This window comes from Scyliorhinus torazame, chromosome 7 (genome assembly GCF_047496885.1).
Source record: "Scyliorhinus torazame isolate Kashiwa2021f chromosome 7, sScyTor2.1, whole genome shotgun sequence".
NCBI classification, from domain to species: domain Eukaryota; kingdom Metazoa; phylum Chordata; class Chondrichthyes; order Carcharhiniformes; family Scyliorhinidae; genus Scyliorhinus; species Scyliorhinus torazame.
This window is the reverse complement of record NC_092713.1, coordinates 259,881,981-259,906,961: the sequence shown is the minus strand read 5'-3', so window position 1 is coordinate 259,906,961 and position 24,981 is coordinate 259,881,981. Positions and strand designations below refer to the sequence as shown.

The window sequence follows — 24,981 nt, the reverse complement described above, 5'->3', positions numbered from 1 at the left end:
TGGGACTTCCTATTGAAATGTCAAGACTATTTTCTTCAATCCCGCTCTAACCCTCGACAATCTTTCCTTCCGCCCCCTCCTGCTCAGTGCTCTGTAAAGCAAAGACATCTTGCTGTAGATCAGGGAGTCATTTTTATTCCCATATTGATTATGCAGGCTTTTTTTCTATGCTCCGACCATGATTTACAGAAAAAAACATTCATTGCTCTGCAGATCTCTCAAAATACACTACACCTCAACCACAAGGGCAGGAAGGTAACCAAATCTTAGGAGCTGATAAAATGACATAAGATAATAATACAAAGCAAAAGGAGGCAATGGAAAAATAAATGAGGGGTGGAAAAAAAGAAATTTTTGAGATATAATATAGAATAAGATCACAAACTAGAGCACTGCTGTCTCTTGGAGTAAAAAAAATGAATTGCAGACAGCAATATGCTTGAAACATTTTCTTATTAAACACTATTCTTCCTCCTATTAGTCTTTGGATGGCTTTCTCCAGAGATCATGTGTGACAAAACATGTACTGGGCTGGGGAGGCTAATAGTGTATCATGTTCCTCAATGAAAGACGGTTTCTCTGTGCCCCTCTTGACATTTGGGTGGGGGGGGGGGGGGGGGCGCTCTAAAGCTGTTTAGAAAATAATCTTTAATAACAAGGCCATGACCCAGTCCCAAACCACATACTCAGCTCACAACAGGCACAACAAATAGTCGTAGCAAATTCCTGGACAAGGTTCCGGCCTTGTTAATGACGGCTCTCTCATGAATCTATTGAATTATGGTTGGAATGTACAGACAGGTCCAAAGATTTTTTGCCGTTTAGACGTATTATCAATGAAATAAGTGAGAAGTTTGTAATAGCGGTTCCTTGAGAGCCTGCCCCTTTTAGTATATATCCACCAGAACTTGTACTGTAGCTTAAATTGTGCATGCTCAAATTTGGAATGCTCGATTTTTCAGACATGTGTTTAATTATTGCAGTATCATTTTTATTTCCCTCTGGGAGTCCTTTTAGTTTTCTCCGGGGTGACTTGCTCAACATAACTCTCACATTTCTCACAGAAGATATTACTTAAGTGAAATACAAACCATTGAAGAAACATACAGAATAATACAGAATACTTATAAACTCTGAACTTGCTGAATCCAGACCAAAATGAATTTTGGAAAAATGATAAACTACACTAAACTGGACTTTAGGTCAGTTTTATTTTTAATTTCTATTTCCCTATTCTTAGTCACTTGTTTGAAACTAGATTCACAAGCATTGGAAATACTTGTAAGGACTTTTAATTTTAAAGGCTATTCCTTTCCTTTCCAATTTTTCATTAGTAATACAGAAACCAGCAATCTGCAAACCTTGGGCGAGATTCTCCGACCCTCTCGCCGGGTCGGAGAATCGCCGGGGGCTGGCGTGAATCCCGCCCCCGCCGGTTGCCGAAGTCTCCGGCACCGGAGATTCGACGGGGGCGGGAATCGCGCCGCGCCGGTTGGCGGGCCCCCCCCCGCGCGATTCTCCGGCCCGAATGGGCCGAAGTCCCGCCGCTAAAATGCCTGTCCCGCCGGCGTAGATTAAACCACCTACCTTACCGGCGGGACAAGGCGGCGCGGGCGGGCTCCGGGGTCCTGGGGGGGGCGCGGGGCGATCTGGCCCCGGGGGGTGCCCCCACGGTGGCCTGGCCCGCGATCGGGGCCCACCGAACCGCGGGCGGGCCTGTGCCGTGGGGGCACTCTTTCCCTTCCGTCTGGGGATGCAGAAGAGACTCCCTCCACTGCGCATGCGCGGGAATGCCGTCAGCGGCCGCTGACGCTCCCGCGCATGCGCCGCCTGGGGATGTCATTTCCGCGCCAGCTGGCGGGGCACTAAAGGCCTTTTCCGCCAGCTGGCGGGGTGGAAATTCATCCGGCGCCGACCTAGCCCCTTAAGGTTGGGGCTCGGCCCCCAAAGATGCGGAGCATTCCGCACCTTTGGGGCGGCGCGATGCCCGTCTGATTTGCGCCGTTTTGCGCGCCTGTCGGCGGACATCGCGCCGCTTCCGGAGAATTTCGCCCCTTATCTTGTAGAGATAAGTACAATACATGCAACTCAGAGTGGCTAGTTTGAAAAGAAACAAGCTGGAATTATAGACCTCATATAACAGTAATAATTATGGTCAGCCTTACTGGCTCTCTGCCATCCATGGCCTCTATCCATAGCCTTCTGTCCTCCTCAGAAAGTGCCTGCATGGTGGTCATGGTTGCCCTGTTGAGTACAGAATACAATCAAAACTGTCCATCACAAATGATCTGTTCAAGAATTTAAATTCATATTTTTGCTTGAACAAACATGGTTTTTATCTTAAATGGAATCTACTTGACTTCACTCCTAAAGCACCTCAGAGATATCAGTCTTGTTTTACAGGACATGGCAATACAGAGAGGAAGAAAAGAAAAACGAACTTGACCAACACTTCGATTTGGGTGAAATTCCACCTATGTTTGGATGTTAATGTTAAATTTACTTTTAAGAATCTAATCCTGATAACACTTCTATCATATTTTGAAGTTATTTCTTTATGTTGAACAAGTACAGTTTAGATCGCTGCAAAGCAGCCCATCAGGATTATTCAATTCTAAAATTAAACCATCTTTGGAACAATGCAAACATGTTAAGGAGAAACATTATCCATTTACAAAGTTTCATCCTATTGACAAGTGCCAAACTACTTCTGAGATGATAGAAGAGTTTTCCAGTTTTAATTGGGGCCAGGATCCATCTCCCACTCACTCAGTTTCAAATGAGTTTGGGCTCCCGCCAGGAGAAAGTTTTAGTTTGTAATTTATAAACAATGGAGTACAAAACATTTTCAGACAGCTAACATCAAAGTGTAGATCCGCTGTTAAGTACCTTGCAATCTCAGTTGTGACTGGACTTGGTTTTTGCATTGGGGCGTGGAAAGAAATGTGTGAATCTTCAGCCATGTCATCTTGAGAAACACCACCATATATGAAAGCTTGAAATCCGACAGGTATTTTACATCAGAACAAGTGGATACAAGAACTACTTCTCCATAGACATAAGAAAGACCAGCGAATAAAAAACTTGATGTGGTATCAAAAAAAAAACACATCAACCCACCTGTCCACTCCTTCCACGTCAAAACAAAACCTCTTCTCAATGGAGTCTGATTTTCTCCTAATGCACGATTTTAGGGTAAACATTTCTTCATCTCCCTGTGAAAAACAAATGCACCAGTGAATGCTGTACTAACTTCTTTCAACAACCAAACAAAAAGGTTACAGGGCAGGATTTTGCACCTGCGATGAACGCGGGCACAAATGGTGATGCGGACGCAACATCTCACAAGAGTCAGTAAACGACAGTCTCACTGGCGAGAGTTCGTTTTCAGATTTCCCCCAACCCCTCCCCGCTGCTGATGTAATGAGGTTCCCACCCAGAAAGGTCAGGAACGTCATTTAAATAAATTACGTCATTAAAGGGCTTCCCTGCCATATGTTCCCCCGACATTGGGATCTTCCTCCTCGATGATATGATGTCATGTTGGCAAGGTTTACAACAGGTTTTTTTACAAGAGAATTTGCCAGGGGCACGTAGGTAAGTATAGCCCCCAGGGGAAGAGGGACATGCCAAAGAAGTATCCTGGCAGTGCCCGTCAGCACCACCAACCTGGCACAGCCAGGTTAGCGCTGGCAAAGATGCCGGGGGAGTGCCACGGTGTTGTGGCCTGAAAGGGGGTGGCAAACCCATAGCTGTGTGTGGCTCACCTGGGGGGAGGGGGGTAGAGGGGACTGATGCCAGTGATCCTTGGTGGGGAGGGTGAGGTAGTCGGTGGCAATGGTGGGGGAGGAACTGAAGCTCCGATGCCGGCGATGTTGGGGGTTGTTTTTACTGTCACTTTGAGATCGGGGCGTTTGGCCCCTGTGAAGCCAGGCTCTCTGCCATGTTTAGGCCCTGCCCCTCTCAGTGCCGGTGCAAGCATTCCCTCATTCAAAATATGTTCCAAGCGCCGGTGGATTGTAATCTGAATCCCGGCAAACCACCAGGCAGGAATCGCACCTCGTTTCCACCGGAGACCACACTTCTAAATCTTTCGTGAGAATTCCGCCACAATGTTAAATGAGGTGGAATTGGGATTTTAATAACATACCAACTTCATAATTACTGCTAAAGCTTCAAATGTTCCTGAGAAGTTGGTTTTGTTTTCAGAATGGCAAACTTCTCCATAATAAAAAATGCACTTTACAAATAAAGCTGTAAGTTTATTAATCTTCGTGATTGGACTAAGATATTTATTTGTTTCACTGTCTGAAATTTAGAAGCAAAAGTGAAGGATATTTTTTTAACCTTACATCTATGCTAGAGCCTTTCATGATCTCAGGACAAAACAAAGTCCTTTACAGCTAACAAACGTATTTTGTGAAGTATAGTCACTGTTGTAATATGGAAAACACAGCAGGCAAATTGCAAACAGCAAGTTCTTCAATAAGCGGAAGGGTAATGACCAGATAACTTTTTGTTGTGGTGTTAAGGGATAATATCGACCAGTCTACGAAGGATAACCCCACTGCTCTTCTTCAAACTATTGTCATGGGATTTATTTTATGTCCATCATCCCTGGAGTTGACTGGGCTTCAATTTAATGACTGAGAGATGACACCTGTGACAGTGGAGCAGTCTGTTAATGCTGCACAGGAGAGGAGCGTCAGTCTGGAGGGGGTCTTGAACCCCTAACCACTGACTCAGAGACAAGAGTGCGACCAACTGGGTCACAGTTGACACCCAAGTGCTTTCAATTTCCTGGTTTGCTATGTATGAATACTTCAATGTGATTGGCATCACCTTGGCTTGGTGCCAAATTTACAGTTCTATCAAGAAAAAGGGATGCCACAGAAACCGTTAGATTTTTGTAGGCAGCTTTTCTTGTGGTAAGCAATGAGCACAATTGCTTTGTCCCGACTGCAAAATTCAGGTTGTTGTTTTAAAATTTACTGATGGTGTCGACCTGCGTGGAAAAGTGTTAAATAAAGAGGCTTAAATGGTGAATTAAAAGTGAATAAAAGCAAAATACTGCAGATGCTGGAAATTTATAATAACACAGAAAATGCTGGAAATACAGGTCAGGCAGCCTCTTTGAAGAGAGAAACAGGGTAGCATTTCAAGTGGAAGACTTCTCACCAGGACAAATCTGCTGAAAGGTCAATAACCTGAAACATTAGCTTTAATTTTCCCCAAATTCTGCAAAGGACGAAAGAGTACTGGTAAAGCAGTGCTGACAGAGGCTTTCTCCGACTTATCGTTTTGAACATAGAAAGAAAAATAGAGTGCAGGTCCCACAACTTTACGCTGGGAGCCCATCCCGCTGGCAACTACCGGGATGCCACTTGCAAAGGCGCCATCCAATGCAGAATAATTCACCAGGAATCACCCCCACCCCAGGCACTTGCCTGAGCTGCTCTGGGAGATCTGCTCACTAGATGCACACCTGGGACGATGCTCTGGGAGATCTGCTCTCTAGATGCACACCTGGGGAGAACAGTCAGGCTTCATGCCATCTTCCCTCACACTGAAGTGAATGGACTTGGGTCACTGTCTGTGCAGAGTCTGCACACCCTCCCAGTGTGTGCGTGGGTTTCCTCCGGGTGCTCCGGTTTCCTCCCACAGTCCAAAGATGTGCAGGTTAGGTGGATTGGCCATGATAAATTGCCCTTCGTGTCCAAAATTGCCCTTAGTGTTGGGTGGGGTTACTGGGTTATGGGGATAGGGTGGCGGTGTTGACGTTGGGTAGGGTGCTCTTTCCAAGAGCCGGTGCAGACTCGATGGGCCGAATGGCCTCCTTCTGCACTGTAAATTCTATGATGATCTATGACTTTCTTACGAGGCTGGGGGGGGGGGGGTTGATTCAAGCATAGAGGCCTGCTAATTATATGCAAATATATGAAGATGATGTTCCCGGTGAATTGAGCTATGCCACCGGTGGGGGAGGGTGGCAATCGATTTACGCATTTACGTTGGTGTAAAACGCAATTTGGACATCTCGTGAGATCTTTCCCTCCCGTCGGGCGAACGCCCTGCCCATTAACATTTTGCAGGTTGGCAAAAATCAATAAGGGGGCATAAACTGATGATTATTGCCAGAACAGCAAAAGGGGAAGTTAGAAGGGTTATTTTTTTCCAAGAATTTATCAGAATGTAGAATACAAACAACTATTAAAGTAGAGATTACAATACCTTGAAAAGAAATGCGATTTTAAGGAATAACATAAAGGCTAGATGGAAAGGCAGGGAAGCAGGTTTAAAATACATAGTTTTAGTTGAAAAGCTTGGAACCAAATAGGCATAACGGAGTGAAAGGCCTGCTTCCATATGTAATTTGTATAGTTCTATAACAATAGCACCTGCAATTGACATGTTACTAAAACTACTCAGAGGCCTAAATCCTATAAGGGTATCTTTGAAATGCAAATAAATGCATGTTCTATCACATAAAGAACAATGCCCTTATTGCAACAGCATCCCTTTTGACTCATAGTGGAATATTTAGGCTATCATGCAGTCCACTTACTATTTTTCCCCCAGTTTTTTGGTCAAACGGCACCATAGTAACCTTCTTTCCTTCTTTTTGATATGTGCAGTAGTGCTTCACCCAACTGGATCCAAACGGACCTAGAAGATACATTTTTAAAATTGAATAACTCCAAATAAACCAGTTTAATACCAGATAAGCATAGAAAGGATTTTCAAATCTACTGGTTGTGTGTAAATACAAAAATAAATGTTTATCCTTACTTTTTTTCTGCACAAAGAGGTAACCCTCCATTGTGTAAGGGCTGATACTCTGATGTTCCTGAGGATTTTCTTTCATTTTCTTCATTAATAATTCAACTTCAGATCGCGCACCCTCGAAACGGTTTCTTGTCTGTAACATGGTGAAACAATGCTGATAATAAGGTTTAAATAAAGTCCAATGATGGATGTGTAAAATGTTTCTATGCTAATCCCGTGAACTGTGAAAACACCTAAATGATTTTTATGGTGCAGACGTTGTCCTTCCAAGCTTGAACTGCATATGGTTAAAGAAATTTGAATTTTAAAAAATAGGTTATTTTTCCAAATACATAAAATCCAAATTGGTGGGAGCACATTGAGGTGATAAACTAGAATCATCAAGTGAAAAAATTACTATAATATTTTGCCACCAATGTGCCTAGAAAGGTGTGGTGACATTAATGACAAAGAATATAAATTAGTTTAATGAGTCAATCTCTAACCTTATGCTGGAGAAACCGGGAGGTTCTTAAAAAAAAGATGGTTAATCTCAGTAACGTTCAGAACACCTTTACTGAATAAAATCATTGTTCAGGTTGAGTAATTTACAATACTCCACAAAATAGCCATTTGATGATTTGATAAACTCAAATTTAGTGGTTTATTGAAACTAGACTCATCATCTTTTAAACTCAATGACAATGTTTGTGATGAAAATGGTAACGTGTTTCTGTCATATTTAAGACAGTTTTCTTCATTAATTTAAAAAATATATATTTTTATTCTCCTCCTTTTTCACATTTTTCCCCAAATTTGCACCCACCAACAATAAATAAGCAGTAATGAATATGTCAATCCGCATATATACACAATCCCATCCTCCCACCAACTTCCAAACAACTGCCCGAATGTTAACATAAACAAATAACAAAAAGGAATCAGGAATCACCCATAGTCACCATTAGCACTTAAAGTCCCCCTCCCCCCCAACTAATGTTCGATGTTATCCAATTCTTGAAAGTGCATACCGAATAACACCCATGAATTGTAGAACCCCTCCATCCTTCCCCTCAGTTCAAACTTAACCTTCTCAGGAGTCAAGAATTCCAACACGTCCCCCTACCACGCCAGGGCACAGGGTGGAGAGGCTGCTCTCCATCCCAATAGGATCCACCTTTGGGCAATCAAAGAGGCGAAGGCTACAACATCTGCCTCCGCATCGTTTTCAACCCCGGCTGGTCCGACACCCCGAATATGGCCTCCCGAGGGCCCGGGTCCAGTTTCACGTGCACCACTTTAGAGATTACCCTAAAAAACACCTTCCAGTAGTCCTCCAGCTTTGGACAGGACCAAAACATATGAACGTGATTTGCAGGCCCCCCCCCCCCCAACGTTCACACACATCTTCTACCCCCCTCAAAGAACTGACTCACCTCCCCCTTGTGAGGTGTGCTCTACATACCACCTTCAGCTACATCAGCCCCAACCGCGCGCACGAGGTGGAGGCGTTCACTCTCCGGAGCACCTCAGACCAGAACCCCTCCTCCATACCCTCCCCAACACTTCCTCCCACTTTACTTTGATCCCTTCCAGTGGTGCCTTCTCCTCTTTCAAATAGCCCCTTAAACCGTCGACACTACCCCCTTCTCCAGTCCCCTCGTCGTCAGCACCTCCTCCAGCAACGTGGAGGCCGGCTCCACGGGGAAACTCGGTATCTACTTCCGTCAAAATCTCGAACCTGCATGTATCTAAACATTTCTCCCTGCTCCAGCCCGTACTTCACGTCCAGCTCCTTCAATCCTGCAAACCGACCCCCAAGAAACAAATCTTTTAATGTCATAGTCCCCGTCTCCCATTTCCAAAAATTTCCGTCCCACTTCCCTGGCTCAAATCTGTGGTTCCCCCGAATCGGCATTTCCTTGACACTGCCCCCAACCCGAAGTATTGGCGAAACTGCCTCCAAATTCTCAGTGAAGCTATTATTACCGGACTCCCTGAGTATTTCCCCGGGGCCATCGGGAGCGGCGCTGTTGCTAGCGCCTTCAATCCCGACCCTCTACACAAACTCTCCTCCATTCTGACCGACTGAGAATCAACCCCTCTGACCCAGCTCAGCACCTTCGCCACATTCACCGCCCAGTAATAATACATCAGGGGCGGGATTCTCCCGCAACTGTCCGGATAGCCCGACGCCGGTGCCAAGAGCGGCGTGAACCACTCTGGCTTCGGGCAGACCGGAAGGTGCATAATCCTCCGCGCTTCCGGAGGGGATGACCGGCGCCGGTGGGGATGGCGCCGCACCAACCGGTGGCGAAGGTCTGGCGCGAATTGGCACATGCGCAGAACCGCCGGCGTGGTTCCACGCATGCGCAGGGGGTTCTCCTCCGTGCCAGCCATGGCCGGCCTCTGTAAGGCTCTGCCATGGCCGGCGTGGAAGGAAAGAGTGCCCCTACGTCACAGGTCCGCCCGCAGATCGGTGGGCCCCGATCGCGGGCCAGGCCATCGTGCCCCCCCAGGAACGGATCCCCCCGCGCGCCCCGAGGACTCAGCTAGCCGGCCTACAAGCCAGGTCCCGCCGTGATGGACTATGTCCACTTCACGTCGGCGGGACTGGCCGAAAGGGGGCGGCCGCTCAGGCCCATCGGGGCCCAGAGAATTGCCGGGGGGGGGGGGGGGGGGGGAACGCTGCCAACGGCCCCCGACCGGCGTGGCGTCGACCCCGCCCCCGCCCGAAAACTGGCGCTGGAGATTTCGGCTGCCGCCGTCGGAGCGGGATTCACGCCATGTCACCCCCCCCCCCCCCCCCCCTCGGCGATTCTCCGACCCGGCGGGGGGTCGAAGAATCCCGTCCCAGGTTCGGAAGAGCCAAACCCCCTGCCTGCCTTCCCCTTTGTAGCAACACCTTTCTAACTCTGGCCAACTTCCCTCCCCATATGAACGAGGTAATCATTCCTTCAATAGTTTTCTTCATTAATAAATCATTACTTGCAGCAAGGAGAAGTGGGAAAGAAAACAATTTGAGAGCATTTGATAAACAGTCGTAAATATGATTTCAAAACAACTTACTTGATTTCACTTCGGAAATGCCAAGTAATTGTGGTAAATTCTACTGTAAATTGTGGTAAATTCAGACTGGGAAAGAACACACAACTACGCCCCACATAGCTACAGGGTTTCACAGTAAACCTGAGCATGTGTAAGTAATTAGCTACATGGTAGAAAACAACAGACACTTGTTAGAGGAGTCATGCCAGGCTGCGGAAGTGGAACATTGACTTGGATGTCCTAGGCCTTAGCATTGAGACCACTACGGTTTCTAATTTACATCAATGACTTGGAATCAAACTTACTGCAAATTGGTTAAATTTACGGACAATACCACATTATGCAGGACAGCAGAATCAAAGGAGAAAGCCCAGAAATTACAGCATGAATTAAACAAAATATGTGAGTGAAATTTAATACAGGCGATATATAAAATAGTGCATGCACATATGAAGAAAAAATGGTTACTACATATATTCATGAACCATTTTAAATAGCAATAAATGAAGTGGAAAAGAACGGACGCGATTTAATGCGTGTAACGGGGAGTTTTGCACAGTGGGACCCCCTGCCGAGGCCGCACTTACCTCACCTCCTACACTAACGAGCTTAGCCATTTTAAAATGCCTTCTCGATCTCCCCCACCCCCTCACTCCAGACTCCCCAGCGCGGCCTCTGGAGCCTCCCCAATGCCCCAATTTACCTCTCAGGGGGTCCTCAAGCCTCCCTCACCCCACGCCTTAAGGGCAGGGCAATCCTTGGCCTGATCCCTGGCACAGGGACCCTGGCAGTGGGGCACCCTACCAGTGCCAGAGTGGCACTGTTAGGGTGCCCAGGTGGCACTGTTAGGGTGCCCGGGTGTCATTGCCAAGGTTCCCAAGTGCTAGCACGAGTGCCAGGGTACCATCCTGTCCAGAGCACGACCACCCAGGGGCTTCCAATGACTTGGAAGATCTCCCAACAGGTGCTATTCCACCTGGACCAGTGCTAAGTGGCACAATGGAGAGATCTCTCAGGCACAAGCGTTCGTTCCCGTAGTATCTCGGAAGCATCAGGCACTGACACATTTAAATGAGCCTAAAGGCTCGCTTAAATATGTAACTCTGGATCTCGCCCAATAAGGCCTGATGCGGTGCCTCCTTCCCACCACCTTCTTGGCATGCTGGAAGGCTGGCTCTCCATCCTCACTGGCTGGCCTCTGCTCCTCTGGGGCAGATTATACTGCTGCAGGATCCTCCCTGAGTAGCTAATGCCCGTACAGCCTCAGCGCATCCCCCAGGGCTATGGCGGCTTGTATGAAGCCTACCATTCCGAAGTCTGCAACAAGTGAAAGGCAGACATGTTAGCATGATGCGTACTCCCGTGCCCAACCAAGTCCAATGGGCTACATGGTGGCCTCGGCATGCACTGCAGCCCCTGCTGCCACATGTCCCCCTCCAAATGGACAGTCAGTGAGGCGAGCAGCAAGGTGGGGCTGCCTTGCAGGCTGCAGCAATGGCGGTCCGTGCCTGGACATTGTGCCCCCCTGCCCCCCCTCCCCCGGGGTTGGTTTCACTTCTGCACCCCCCCACCCCACGGTCCTGGAAGAAGACCCCCCCCCCAGCCAACGCCCAAACAGCAGCCCACGGTTGCGCCTCTTGGTACCTGTCCTACCGCCTCCCTCTCCATCAGCAACCACGGTGCCTGTTTCCCGACGCCGTCGGTAATTCCTCCAGACGGAGGTGGAGTATCGCAGGGGCCCTGGAGAATACTGGGTCAGGCCTGTTAATGATATGCCAACGACGTGTACTGTGCAGGGTTGAATGCATTAACACCGCTGCCAAGGCACCGGAGCATGGCATTCTGTTGGGTGACCGGCGCCGGCCACGATTTTCAACCCACACGCAATTCTCTGCCCAATCGCGTTTCGCGTTTCTGGCATCACTATATGGAGAGTCCTGCCCCATGGCTTTGACCGAGACATAGAGGCCAGGATTCTCGGTTTTAGGTCCGCCCCGCTAACGCTGCTAGCGAGGACGGAAAATCTGGCGCTCAACCAAATCTCCCATTCACTGCACAATCCCACTGCCATGAATGGAAGGAAAATTTTGGCCAAAATGTCAGAGAGGTAGGGCGGCACGGTGGCGCGCTGGTTAGCACTCCTGCCTCACGACACCGAGGACCCGGGTTCGATCCCAGACCCAGGTCACTGTCCGTGTGGAGTTTGCACATTCTCCCCGTGTCTGCGTGGGTCTCACCCCCACATCCAAAAGATGCGCAGGGTAGGTGGATTGGCCACGCTAAATTGCCCCTTAATTGGAAAGATTATAATTGGGTACGGTAAATTTATTTTTTTAAAGTCTGAGAGGTGATCTTAACGAGATATATAAAGGAATGGAATCGAAACCCGCTCCTATTTTCTATGGGATCAGGCTATGGAGTTGGGATGATCAACCATGATCATAATGAATTGCAGAGAAAGCTCAAAGGGCCGAATGGCCTCCTCCCGCTCCTATTTTCTATGTTTTCTATGTTTCTAAAAGGAAAATCTTGATTGCTACTTTAAATTAGGAGAAATGAATACAAATATTTGGAATGGCGTTCCAGATGCAAAATCCAAGGCAAATCCCTGGAATCATTTAAATTGGTTGTCAGTGTCATTCTTAGTACACTCAGGATTTTTTAGCAAACGTTGTCCAATCGCGGAATTACATCTAGGGCGGGATTCTCCGACCCCCCGCCGGGTCGGAGAATCGCCGGGGGCTGGTGTGAATCCCGCCCCCGCCGGTTGCCAAATTCTCCGGCACCGGATATTCGGCGGGGGTGGGAATCGCGCCGCGCCGGTTGGCGGGCCCCTCCCCCGGCGATTCTCCGGCCCGCGATGGGCCGAGGTCCTGCTGCTGGAATGCCTGTCCCGCCGGCGAGAATCAAACAACCTCTCTTACCGGCGGGACAAGGCGGCGCAGGCGGGGTCCTGGGGGGGTGCGTGGGGTGATCTGGCCCCGGGGGGTGCCCCCACGGTAGCCTAGCCCGCGATCGGGGCCCACCGATCCGCGGGCGGGCCTGTGCCGTGGGGGCACTCTTTTCCTTCCGCCTTCGTCATGGTCTCCACTATGGCTGAGGCGGAAGAGACCCCCTCCACTGCGCATGCGCGGGGATGCCGTGAGCGGCCGCTGACGCTCCCGCGCATGCGCCGCACGGCAAAGTCATTTCCGCGCCAGCTGGCGGGGCACCAAAGGCCTTTCCCGCCAGCTGGCGGGGCGGAAATCAGTCCGGCGCGGGCCTAGCCCCTCAAGGTGAGGGCTCGGCCCCTCAAGATGCGGAGAATTCCGCACCTTTGGGGTGGCGCGATGCCGGACTGATTTGCGCCGTATTTGGCGCCGGTCACCGGACATCGCGCCGATTGCGGAGAATCCCGCCCCTAATGTTGGACACTGTTTTTAGAGTTTTGCAAGCAGTTTGGGTAACAGACAGAGAGAACGTCTTTACACATTGCTCCTGTTTCAGCTAAGCAAAATATGTGACATCCATTCTGCAGTTCATTTCCCAGGTAGTGGTGAACCACTTGAACCACTGCAGTCCATGTGGTGTAACTACAACCAAAGTGCTGTTTGGAAGAGACTTCCAGGATCTGACCCAGTGACTGTGAAGGAACAACAATATAGTTCCAAGTCAGGGTGGTTTGTGGTTTAGAGGGGAATGTATTGCAATAGATCTTCCTGAAAGTAGGCAACACACAGCTCTCTCCACCTGGCGGGAGAGAATCCTGCCACCAAATTAAATTGCACCCATCATTCCTACAGACATTTGTATCGGCCACTTCTGGAGTGCTGCATTCAGTTTTAGGCACATCATCTCAGGAGAGGTATGTTGACGTTGAAGAGGGTACGGGGCAGATAAATCACAATGATACAATGGCTTACAGAAGTAAATTATGAGGACATTTAGGAGTGAAATCAGGAAGCAGTTTTCTCCACACAAAGCTGAGAGGAAATCTGAAACTCTCCCGCCCAGAAGATTGGGGATGCTGGGTCAATTAAAATTGAAGGTGAAGATTTAAAAACTTTTGTTAGCTACAGGGATAATGGGATACGAACTGAAGTAATCAGGTTATGATTTAGCAGAATGGAGGGACATGCTAGAGGGGTGTTGTCCTAAGATTTGACTGTGAATAGGGGAATCTCTGAAGATAAATAGGTGAAACATATGGATGAAACTATGTACCGCAGCTGTCGTAGGATGTTTCATGATGTAGGCCGCGATCTATCGGCCTCGCTGCGCCTGACTCGGAGTGCAACGAAGCCGGTAAATTTCACCGACCTCGTCACGCCTCGTGTGATCTAACGAGATCTCGCGAGGGATTGAGATCTGGATTCCACATACTGAGGTCAGGATCCAGACTTGCATATTCAAGTGTGCAGTCAGGCTCACTTGAATATGCTCTTGCCAGTTACCCAAGACACCGGATCTAACTGGAGCAGGGTTGGCAGGGGCACTGCCACAGTGCCAGGCTGGCAGTGCCAAGGTGCGAGGATGGCATTTTGCCCGTACCGAGGATTGGGCCTGGGGATGCCGTACATTTTGAGATGGGGCATGGGAGGTTTGAGGACCCCCTCAGTGATAAGTTGGGGCATTGGGGGGCTCCGGGGGGCCTTGATGGGGGGGTTCGGAGACTGGGGCGCCTTATTAGTGCAGGGAATGGTTCGATTCCCGGCTTGGAGTCACTGCCTGTGCGGAGTTCTCCTCGTGTCTGCGTGAGTTTCCTCGGGGTGCACTGGTTTCCTCCCACAAGTCCTGAAAGATGTGCTGTTAAGTAATTTGGACATTCTAAATTCTCCCTCAGTGTAGCTGAACAGTTTGGCGACTAGGGGATTTTGACACTAACTTCATTGCAGTGTTAATGTAAGCCTACTTGTGACAACAGTAAAGATTATTATTATTATTAAGTGCAGCAGAGTCCCATTTAATAGAGGGCTTCTCTCAGCACAGCAAACGCCAGAAAACACCTAAATGAATGCACCAAACATGGGACTCTGCTTCATTTCCGTTAACTCACGCATGTAGTATTGGGAAAATATTATTTTCCATACAATTTTACGGCTCTGTGCAGACACAACTGTTCCAACTTCTTTGGTTAGCAATTCTACCACACAGAACAACACAATAGCTGCAGATTTTATAAATGTAGAATATTATTCATGAAAAAAGTGTTGTTTAATGAAATTATTCCTTCCAGATTAAATGTCTAGATCAGAAAGAACCTCTTCAGGTGATGAACCTCAGTGGATTTCCCCCTTCTCACAGATTGAAGAACAAGCTGAAAAGGCTTGTAAATTTGCCGCGTGCTAATCCTATACCCGAGGCTTAGTATCAAGTCTAAACACGAGTTGGACTAAATGGTACCACTTTTATTTCCCATGTGGCTTCAATGACAAAGATCAATAATTACATTCTTGTGTTCTTAACATTCGCAACTTATTCCCTCCTGTTTAATTTAATTCTAGAATCATCAAACACAAGTATTGAAGAAAGTGATAGCAGGGTCTCAAAGAAACAACACTGAGGAGATGTATTTCTCAACAGAAAATAAGAGAATAAACAACATTCTGAAAATGGAGTATTGAAAGGGCGTAATTGTTACTCCAAGGGATATTTTACATGATAAAAGGCCATCAACTTTAACTCTGATTCACATGTTCTTATGAACTGCTGAGTATTTAGGACATTTCCTACTTTTATTTCAGGTTTCCAGCATTCCCAGTGTTTACGTAAGCTTGTCTCTGGGAATTTGAAGAAAATATGATTAGCTACTTAGATCTGCAAAGTATATCATTTAAAAAGAAATAAGTTGAACTTTTTCTGGTTTGAGACAGTAGCAGTAGAAAGATTGCAGTTATCTAGAATCTATGTTTATAAATGAGTGCTGCAATGTTGTGCTGTTGTAGTATTTCCAACTGCTCAGATTGCTGAACTACTGTACTTTCAACTAATCATTAGATTACCTCCTTTTGTAGACTGATGGTCATCCTAGTTTGAACAGTTCAATCAGAAGGTTTGCTAACAATATCAGGGGTAGGACTTTTAGGACTTTGGTGAGCAATCGTGTACCACCAACTCTCAAAAGTTCACTACCATTTAACACTCACTTAGCATTAACTGCCAGTGGGCGGAACTTCAGTATGCCCTTGCAAGGAAGTCCCACCCATGAGACCTATCAGCAGATCAGATTGGCCGAAAGCTCTGCAACCCGGCCAGCCACAGTGCTGCAAATGCCAGAAGTGGTACTGCAGTGCTCGGCCTGGAACAAAGTCCCAGAATCTTTGGAAACATAAGTCCCAGGGATTGGAAGGGAAGGGACTCTGAGGGTTGGGAGGGGTGAAATCGCTGCACCGGGAGGTAGTTCGAGGCAGGAGGGTGGGTGCCCGGAGCCCTAAGGTCCCAGAGGGGACGGTACCCCAACTCTCAAGGGGACTTCAGATTGAGGCGCCCTACTCACACCCCTACCCCTACCCAAAAGTTTTTTTCTCAGTTTCCCACACTACCAGCCAAAAAATTTAAACGGGGCTGGAAAAGGCCCTCAGAATGGCCACTTATAGAACATAGAATTTAGAAAAATACAGCACAGAACAGGCCCTTCGGCCCACGATGTTGTGCCGAACCTTTGTCCTAGATTAATCATAGATTATCATTGAATTTACAGTGCAGAAGGAGGCCATTCGGCCCATTGAGTCTGCACCGGCTCTTGAAAAGAGCACCCTACCCAAGCTCAACACCTCCACCCAACACTAAGGGCAATTTTGGACACTAAGGGCAATTTATCATGGCCAATCCACCTAACCTGCGCATCTTTGGACTGTGGGAGGAAACTGGAGCACCCGGAGGAAACCCACGCACACACGGGGAGGATGTGCAGACTCCGCACAGACAGTGACCCAAGCCGGAATCGAACCTGGGACCCTGGAGCTGTGAAGCAATTGGATAACGAACAATGCTACCGTGCTGCCCTTAAGAACAAATTAATCTACACTATATCATTCTATCGTAATCCATGTACCTATCCAATAGCTGCTTGAAGGTCCCTTATGTTTCCGACTCAACTATTTTCACAGGCAGTGTATTCCATAACCCCACTACTCTCTGGGTAAAGAACCTACCTCTGATATCCCTCCTATATCTTCCACCTTTCACCTTAAATTTATGTCCCCTTGTAGTGGTTTGTTCCACCCGGGGAAAAAGTCTCAGACGGTCTACTCTATCTATTCCCCTGATCATCTTATAAACCTCTATCAAGTCGCCCCTCATCCTCCTCCGTTCTAATGAGAAAAGGCCTAGCACCCTCAACCTTTCCTCGTAAAACCTACTCTCCATTCCAGGCAACATCCTGGTAAATCTCCTTTGCACCTTTTCCAAAGCTTCCACATCCTTCCTAAAATGAGGCGACCAGAACTGTACACAGTACTCCAAATGTGGCCTTACCAAAATTTTGTTCAGCTGCATCATCACCTCACGGCTCTTAAATTCAATCCCTCTGTTAATGAACGCTAGCACACCATAGGCCTTCTTCACAGCTCTATCCACTTGAGTGGCAACTTTCAAAGATGTATGAACATAGACCCCAAGATCTCTCTGCTCCTCCACATTGCCAAGAACTCTACCGTTAACCCTGTATTTCGCATTCATATTTGTCCTTCCAAAATGGACAACCTCACACTTTTCAGGGTTAAACTCCATCTGCCACTTCTCAGCCCAGCTCTGCATCCTATCTATGTCTCTTTGCAGCCGACAACAGCCCTCCTCACTATCCACAACTCCACCAATCTTCGTATCGTCTGCAAATTTACTAACCCACCCTTCAACTCCCTCATCCAAGTCATTAATGAAAATCACAAACGGCAGAGGACCCAGAACTGAACCCTGCGGTACGCCACTGGTATCCAGGCTGAATATTTGCCATCCACCACCACTCTCTGACTTCTATCGGTTAGCCAGTTCGTTATCCAACTGGCCAAATTTCCCACGATCCCATGCCTCCTTACTTTCTGCATAAGCCTACCATGGGGAACCTTATCAAATGCCTTACTAAAATCCATGTACACTACATCCACTGCTTTACCTTCATCCACATGCTTGGTCACCTCCTCAAAGAATTCAATAAGACTTGTAAGGCAAGACCTACCCCTCACAAATCCGTGCTGACTATTCCTAATCAAGCAGTGTCTTTCCAGATGCTCAGGAATCCTATCCTTCAGTACCCTTTGCATTACTTTGCCTACCACCGAAGTAAGACTAACTGGCCTGTAATTCCCAGGGTTATCCCATGTCCCTTTTTTGAACAGGGGCACGACATTCGCCACTCTCCAATCCCCTGGTACCACCCCTGTTGACAGTGAGGACGAAAAGATCATTGCCAACGGCTCTGCAATTTCATCTCTTGCTTCCCATAGAATCCTTGGATATATCCCATCAGACCCGGGGGATTTGTCTATCCTCAAGTTTTTCAAAATGGCCAACACATCTTCCTTCCTGACAAGTATTTCCTCGAGCTTACCAGTCTGTTTCACACTGTCCTCTCCAACAATATGGTCCCTCTCATTTGTAAATACAGAAGAAAAGTACTCGTTCAAGACCTCTCCTATCTCTTCAGACTCAATACACAATCTCCCGCTACTGTCCTTGATCGGACCTACCCTCGCTCTAGTCATTCTCATAGTTCTCACATATGTGTAAAAGGCCTTGGGGTTTTCTTTGATCCTACGTGCCAAAGATTATTCACGCCCTCTCTTAGCTCTCCTAATCCATTTCTTCAGTTCCCTCCTGGCTATCTTGTATCCCTCCAGCGCCCTGTCTGAACCTTGTTTCCTCAGCCTTACATAAGTCTCCTTTTTCCTCTTAACAAGACATTCAACCTTTCTTGTCAACCATGGTTCCCTCACTCGACCATCTCTTCCCTGCCTGACAGGGACATACATATCAAGGACACGTAGTACCTGTTCCTTGAACAAGTTCCACATTTCACTTGTGTCCTTCCGACAGCCTATGTTCCCAACTTATGCACTTCAATTCTTGTCTGACAACATTGTATTTACCCTTCCCCCAATTGTAAACCTTGCCCTGTTGCACGCACCTATCCCTCTCCATTACTAAAGTGAAAGTCACAGAATTGTGGTCACTATCTCCAAAATACTTCCCCATTAACAAATCTATCACTTGCCCTGGTTCATTACCAAGTACCAAATCCAATATTGCCTCCCCTCTGGTCGGACAATCTACATACTGTGTTAGAAAAGCTTCCTGGACACACTGCACAAACACCACCCCATCCAAACTATTTGATCTAAAGAGTTTCCACTCAATGTTTGGGAAGTTAAAGTCACCCATGACTACTACCCTGTGACTTCTGCACCTTTCCAAAATCTGTTTCCCAATCTATTCCTCCACATCTCTGCTACTATTGGGGGGCCTATAGAAAACTCCTAACAAGGTGACTGCTCCTTTCCTATTTCTGACTTCAACCCATACTACCTCAGTAGGCAGATACTCCTCGAACTGCCTTTCTGCAGCTGTTATACTATCTCTAATTAACAATGCCACCCCCCCCCCCCACCTATTTTACCACCCTCCCTAATCTTATTGAAACATCTATAACCAGGGACCTCCAACAACCATTTCTGCCCCTCTTCTATCCATGTTTCCATGATGGCCACCACATCGTAGTCCCAAGTACCGATCCATGCCTTAAGTTCCCCCACCTTATTCCTGATGCTTCTTGTGTTGAAGTATACACACTTCAACCCATCTCCGTGCCTGCAAGTACTCTCCTTTGTCAGTGTTCCCTTCCCTACTGCCTCACTACACGCTTTGGCGTCCTGAATATCGGGTAGCTTAGTTGCTGGACTACAAATCCGGTTCCCATTCCCCTGCCAAATTAGTTTAAACTTATGGGTATTAATCGATGAAAGAACAGGTTTCCCGCCCAAGGCCCTTCCCGTCCAAACGTGAAATTCTCAGATAGTACAAGAGCTATCTGATGAAAGGTAAAGTAACATGAAATCTAGAGACTCTAAACAATGACTGGGGTGAAATTAGCACCTAGGTTCCTCACTCATAAGCTCAGATATCTTTTCCAAACTGGTACATTCAAAGAAAACTCAAATTAGTTGCAAATAGGCAGCATGGTAGCGCAGTGGGTTAGCCCTGCTGCCTCACGGCACCGAGGTCCCAGGTTCGATCCCAGCTCTGGTGTCACTGTCCATGTGGAGTTTGCACATTCTCCCCGCGTTTGCGTGGGTTTCACCCCCACAACCCAAAGATGTGCAGGGTAGGTGAATTGGCCATTGCCCCTTAATTGGAAAAAATTAATTGGGTACTCTAAAAAAAATTTTAATTAGTTGCAATTAAGAATTAAGAATTACAATTATTCTCTTTACTTAGCTAGATTTACCAATTGGTAGGGTATTCTAACTGAACTTCATGACATAGGAATGAAAAATTCATTTTAGACAACAAAGGTAAGTCACCTTTGAACATGTCAATGATAAGATGAGATTACTTAGTTGTACAACACCAAAGAACACATCAATGAAATGTGGATACATTTTTAATCGCTTAAGATAGGAAACACATTATGTCATGTGGGGTCATTATGCTGCACCACAATATATCAGGGAATAAATTATACAGAGGATGACTTGGGATTTCCAATTTGACTACTAGGCAGGAACGTATTGAAGCATGTGAAAATATATAAAGCAGTTGTGGGAATAAAGCTTTGACAAAGAGTCATCCAGACTCAAAACATTAGCTCCCTTCTCTATCCACAGATACCGTGAGACCTACTGAGATTGTCAAGTATTTTCAGCTTTTGTGAGCAATTGTGGGAGATTGATTCTTGCTAGGTTGGCAGCAAAGAGTTAACAGGAATAATTTCCTCCTTTTACTTATGTTGATGGCTACTTATTCATTTGGGTGGGAGGTCGGTTATCTCAGTTAGCTGAGTGGCTGGTTCGCGATGCAGAGCGACGCCAGCGGCACGGGTTCAATTCCCGGGCTGGCTGAGGTTACCATAAAGGCTCGCCTTCTCGACCTTGTCCTTCATCTGAGGTGTGGTGACCCTCAGGTTAAAACACCACCAGTCAGCTCTCTCTCTCACACAAAGAGCAGCCTTGGTCGCCTGGGACTATGGCGACTTTCATTCATTTGAACTGGGTGCACAAACATGCAAAGAATTATTGAAACATTAATCCAATTGTAGGTAAAAAATTATTGCAGCAATTTTCTCTAACAGTTTTGTGTGGGGGGTAAATTTACCCCATTACTTACATTCTGAATGCTGATCTGAAGCTGGGTTTTAAAATGTCCAAAGTCTTTTGCCAGTTCATACCCATGATGATAAAATGTGAAGAGTCCTTGTAAGAATGCAAGCAACTGTAAAACAATGTCAAGCAATGCAAGGTCATAAACCATGAATAAGTTGCCTTCATCAAATGTCATGCTCCACTGAATATATACCTTCAATTTGGCTACTGATCAACATGTTCAAGGATTCACAGTAGTCAGTTAATGTCATATTGAACAATGTGCCCTCAATTCACTGGCACATTAATCCCTGATAAATGATTGGAAATATTTACATATTTGAAATTGCATGTAATCAAGTAGACTGAACAGAGGACCAGATGTTCAACGGCTGGATAGACAGTTCTATAAAATTACTATCTCTGGATCTCAAAATCAATAAGATTTGATAACAAGAGTAGAAAAACTAACAAATGTATGAAACATGTGAATTATCACGGTGCAAATTAATGGGAATTGAAAATAGGTGGCAAACAGACATTCAAATTTGGAACACTCATTTAAACCAAATAACTGGTGGGAAGAGAAAAATTGGTGGTTTTGGAATCGTAGAGCACTAGGGGCCCCGAGCACAGACATTTAAGAGATATATTAAACCTGCGATCAGTACTATGAGAGCCAGTAGATTTAAAGCGTTCACCTACTGGTTCCACAAACTCAAACATCTTTCGTTCTTGCACCTCGTGCACTCTAAATACGTATTCCAGTGAGACTTCGTAGAAATGTTGGCGGACGACATCAACCTGACCATCTGCCTGTAAATCAAAGCAAAAGTCTTTCTGGAAACCAAAATCGACTTCAGGATCCAATACAGAACAGATACCAAGAGAAATTTAGTGATCAACAACAAAGTAGAGTCACATTTTAGTTTTAGGACTTGATTCTTATGTAAATTCACCCTATTACTTAAGAAAGGAAAGAGGAACCAGATGACTACAGACCTGTCAATTTATCAGGTGTAACGGAGTTGCATTATTCTATCCGCAATGACAATGACAGAGTACTTAAACAAGTAGTCAGCTTGGATTTTAGAGAGGCAAGTCAAGTAAACCTAATCCACCTGAACTTTTTGAGACAATTTCTATCACAGCAGAAAGGGAAACAGCCATGGATGTTGTCTGCATGGACCTTCAGAAAGCACGTGATAAAGTTCCACATTTTTAGTTATTAATAAATTGAAAATGTAGAGTACCAAAGGAAATCTTCTAATTGTTTCAGAGTTAGGAAAGCAGGGGGAAAAGATCAATTTTCTGACTGGTGTTAAAGCTTCAAATGGTATTCCCTGGGATCTGTACTTTTCCTTAGTGTTCATATTAATAACGTAGCTGGAGGAATAGAGCTTTATACCCACATTTGCAGATTACACTAAGTTAGGAGGCACAGCTATTTGGATGGGTGGGAGGAGCAAGTTAGAAAGAAACAGATTAAGTGAACTTTGCAGAATTATGGCAGATGGAATTCAATGTGATATCAGTTGGCTAATTTGGAATCCAGATGTGGCTAACTGCTTACAGTGTAAGTTGATTTAAAAAATGAGTAACGGATACCATCTCTTGGCATGTGATCTTAATGATCATATCCACATAGTGTCACCTATCCCCAGTGTCCCGGTCTGTTTATCCCTCAAACAACAAAATCACAAATAATATTGCCTTGTCTTATTATGATATTGAAGCTTGTGGGAACTCACTGTGCACAAACTGGCTTCAGCGTTTCAAAGTCGGCTAATTTGGAATACAGATGTGGCTAACTGCTTACAGTGTAAGTTAATTTTTAAAAAGAGTAACGGATACCATCTCTTGGCATGTGATCTTAATGATCATATCCACATAGTGTGCACCCAGTCTAGAAATGCATTGAATTAAAAATTCTCATGTCGAAATCTCTCCAATGGTTTCACCCCTCCCCATCCCTGTCGACTGATAACTTTGCATTACTTCAATTCTGATCTCTTGGGCATCTCCAATTTCCTTCACTCAACCATTGGAGGCCGAACCTACAACTGCCAAGGCACTGGAGCTCTGAAACTTCGTCCTTTCCCTCTTCTCCAAGATATTCCTTAAAACATACCTTTAGAATGCTTGTCAACTGTTCTAATATGTGCTTTGGCTTCAAGTTTTGTTTGATAATGCTCCTGTGAAGTGTCTTGGGATGTTAGTGGCACCATTTAAATGCAAGTTGTTGTTGTGCTAAAAAATCCACTGCTATACATCGTTATTAATGGTATGGATGAAGTATTAGAGCAACAGTCCACAAGTTTACTGTTGGCAGGTTCTGAAGCATGGCCTGGGGTTAGGACCTTAGATGAATTGAAATTGCGCAGGCGTATCTGGCCATGTCTTAATTTGGACTAATACAGCATGATCATCCAAGGTTATTCCAGCTATTTATACCATGCAACTTTGGGGTTGCTATGCGGGAGATGGGTAGGGGTCAATGGGTCCTTTTAAAATTGAATAGGACACTGGAGTATGTAGATAGTACAATTAAATATAAAACTAAGTACAATTCTTACCTTGTACAAGGATTTGGCTTGATTTTGGCTAGAAAACAGTGCCTAGTGCGCTTCCCCCCCCGCCTCTCCCCCCCCCCCCCCCGCCCCGCCCCTCTCCCCCCGCCCGCCCCCCCCCCCGCCCCCGCCCCTCTCCCCCCCCCGCCCCCCCCCCCCCGCCCCCGCCCGCCCCCCCCCCCCCCCCGCCCGCCCCCCCGCCCCGCGCCCCGCCCGCGATCGGGGCCCACCAATCCGCAGGCGGGCCTGTGCCGTGGGGTCACTCTTTCCCTTCCGCCTCCGCCACGGTCTCCACCATGGCGGAGGTGGAAGAGACTCCCTCCACTGCGCATGCGCGGCAAACTGTCAGCGGCCGCTGACGCTCCCGCGCATGCGCCGCCCCGACATGTCATTTCCGCGCCAGCTGGCGGGGCAACAAAGGCCGTTTCCGCCAGCTGGCGGGGCGGAAATTCCTCCGGGGCTGGCCTAGCCCCTCAATGATGGGGCTCGACCCCCAAAGATGCGGAGCATTCCGCACCTTTGGGGCGGCGCGATGCCCGACTGATTTGCGCCGTTTTGCGCGCCAGTCGGCGGACATCGCGCCGTTTCGGGAGAATTTCGCCCCAGGTTTTGCTATCACTATAGATAAGGGGCGGAATTCTCCCCTACCCGGCGGGGCGGGGGGTCCCGGCGCCGAGGAGTGGCGTGAAACACTCTGGCGTCGGGCCGCCCCAGAGGTACAGAATCCTCCGCACCTTCAGGGGCTAGGCTGGCCCCAGAGTGGTTTGCGCGAGATGGCGCATGCGCGGGAGGGCCAGCGTGTGCTGGCGTCATCCCAGCGCATGCGCACAGGGGATCTTCTCTGCGTCGGCCATGGCGGAGGACCACAGCAGCTGACACGGAGGCATAGAGTGCTCCCACGGCACAGGCCCGCCCGCGGATCAGTGGGCCCCGATCGCGGGCCAGGCCACCGTGGGGGCACCTCCCGGGGCGAGATTCCCCCCCTCCCCCCAGGACCCCGGAGGACGCCCGGTCCCGCTGGTAAGGACTTACTCTAATTTACGGCAGCGGGACCAGCCGAAAACGGGCAGCCACTCGGTCCATCGCGGGCCAGAGAATCGCTGGGGGGGCGGGGGCACTGCCAGTGGCTGCCGACCGGCGCGGCGCGATTCCCACCCCCGCCAAATCCCCGGCGCCGGAGAAATCGGCAGCCAACGGGGGCGGGATTCACGCCCCCCTCCCCCCCGCCGATTCTCCGACCCGGCATGGGGGGTCGGAGAATCCCGCCCAAGGTTTATTGTTTTCAGGTTTCTCTGATACACTTGCGCAGTAAACTAACACTGATT

General features: G+C 47.4%; 1 protein-coding gene across 2 annotated transcripts in view; it reads right to left on the bottom strand.

Moving 5' to 3' along the window:
- The window catches only part of LOC140426992 (rho GTPase-activating protein 26-like), a 315,317-nt gene that overhangs the window by 169,630 nt on the left and 120,706 nt on the right, over nt 1-24,981 (bottom strand). For both annotated transcript variants that reach the window (XM_072512347.1, XM_072512348.1), the window contains exons 6-11: nt 21,792-21,902; nt 21,112-21,216; nt 6,790-6,919; nt 6,566-6,666; nt 3,121-3,215; nt 2,166-2,244 (exon numbers count right to left, since the gene is read on the bottom strand). In XM_072512347.1, the coding sequence (XP_072368448.1) occupies nt 2,166-2,244; nt 3,121-3,215; nt 6,566-6,666; nt 6,790-6,919; nt 21,112-21,216; nt 21,792-21,902 (621 nt within the window). The remainder of the gene's footprint in view (nt 1-2,165; nt 2,245-3,120; nt 3,216-6,565; nt 6,667-6,789; nt 6,920-21,111; nt 21,217-21,791; nt 21,903-24,981) is intronic.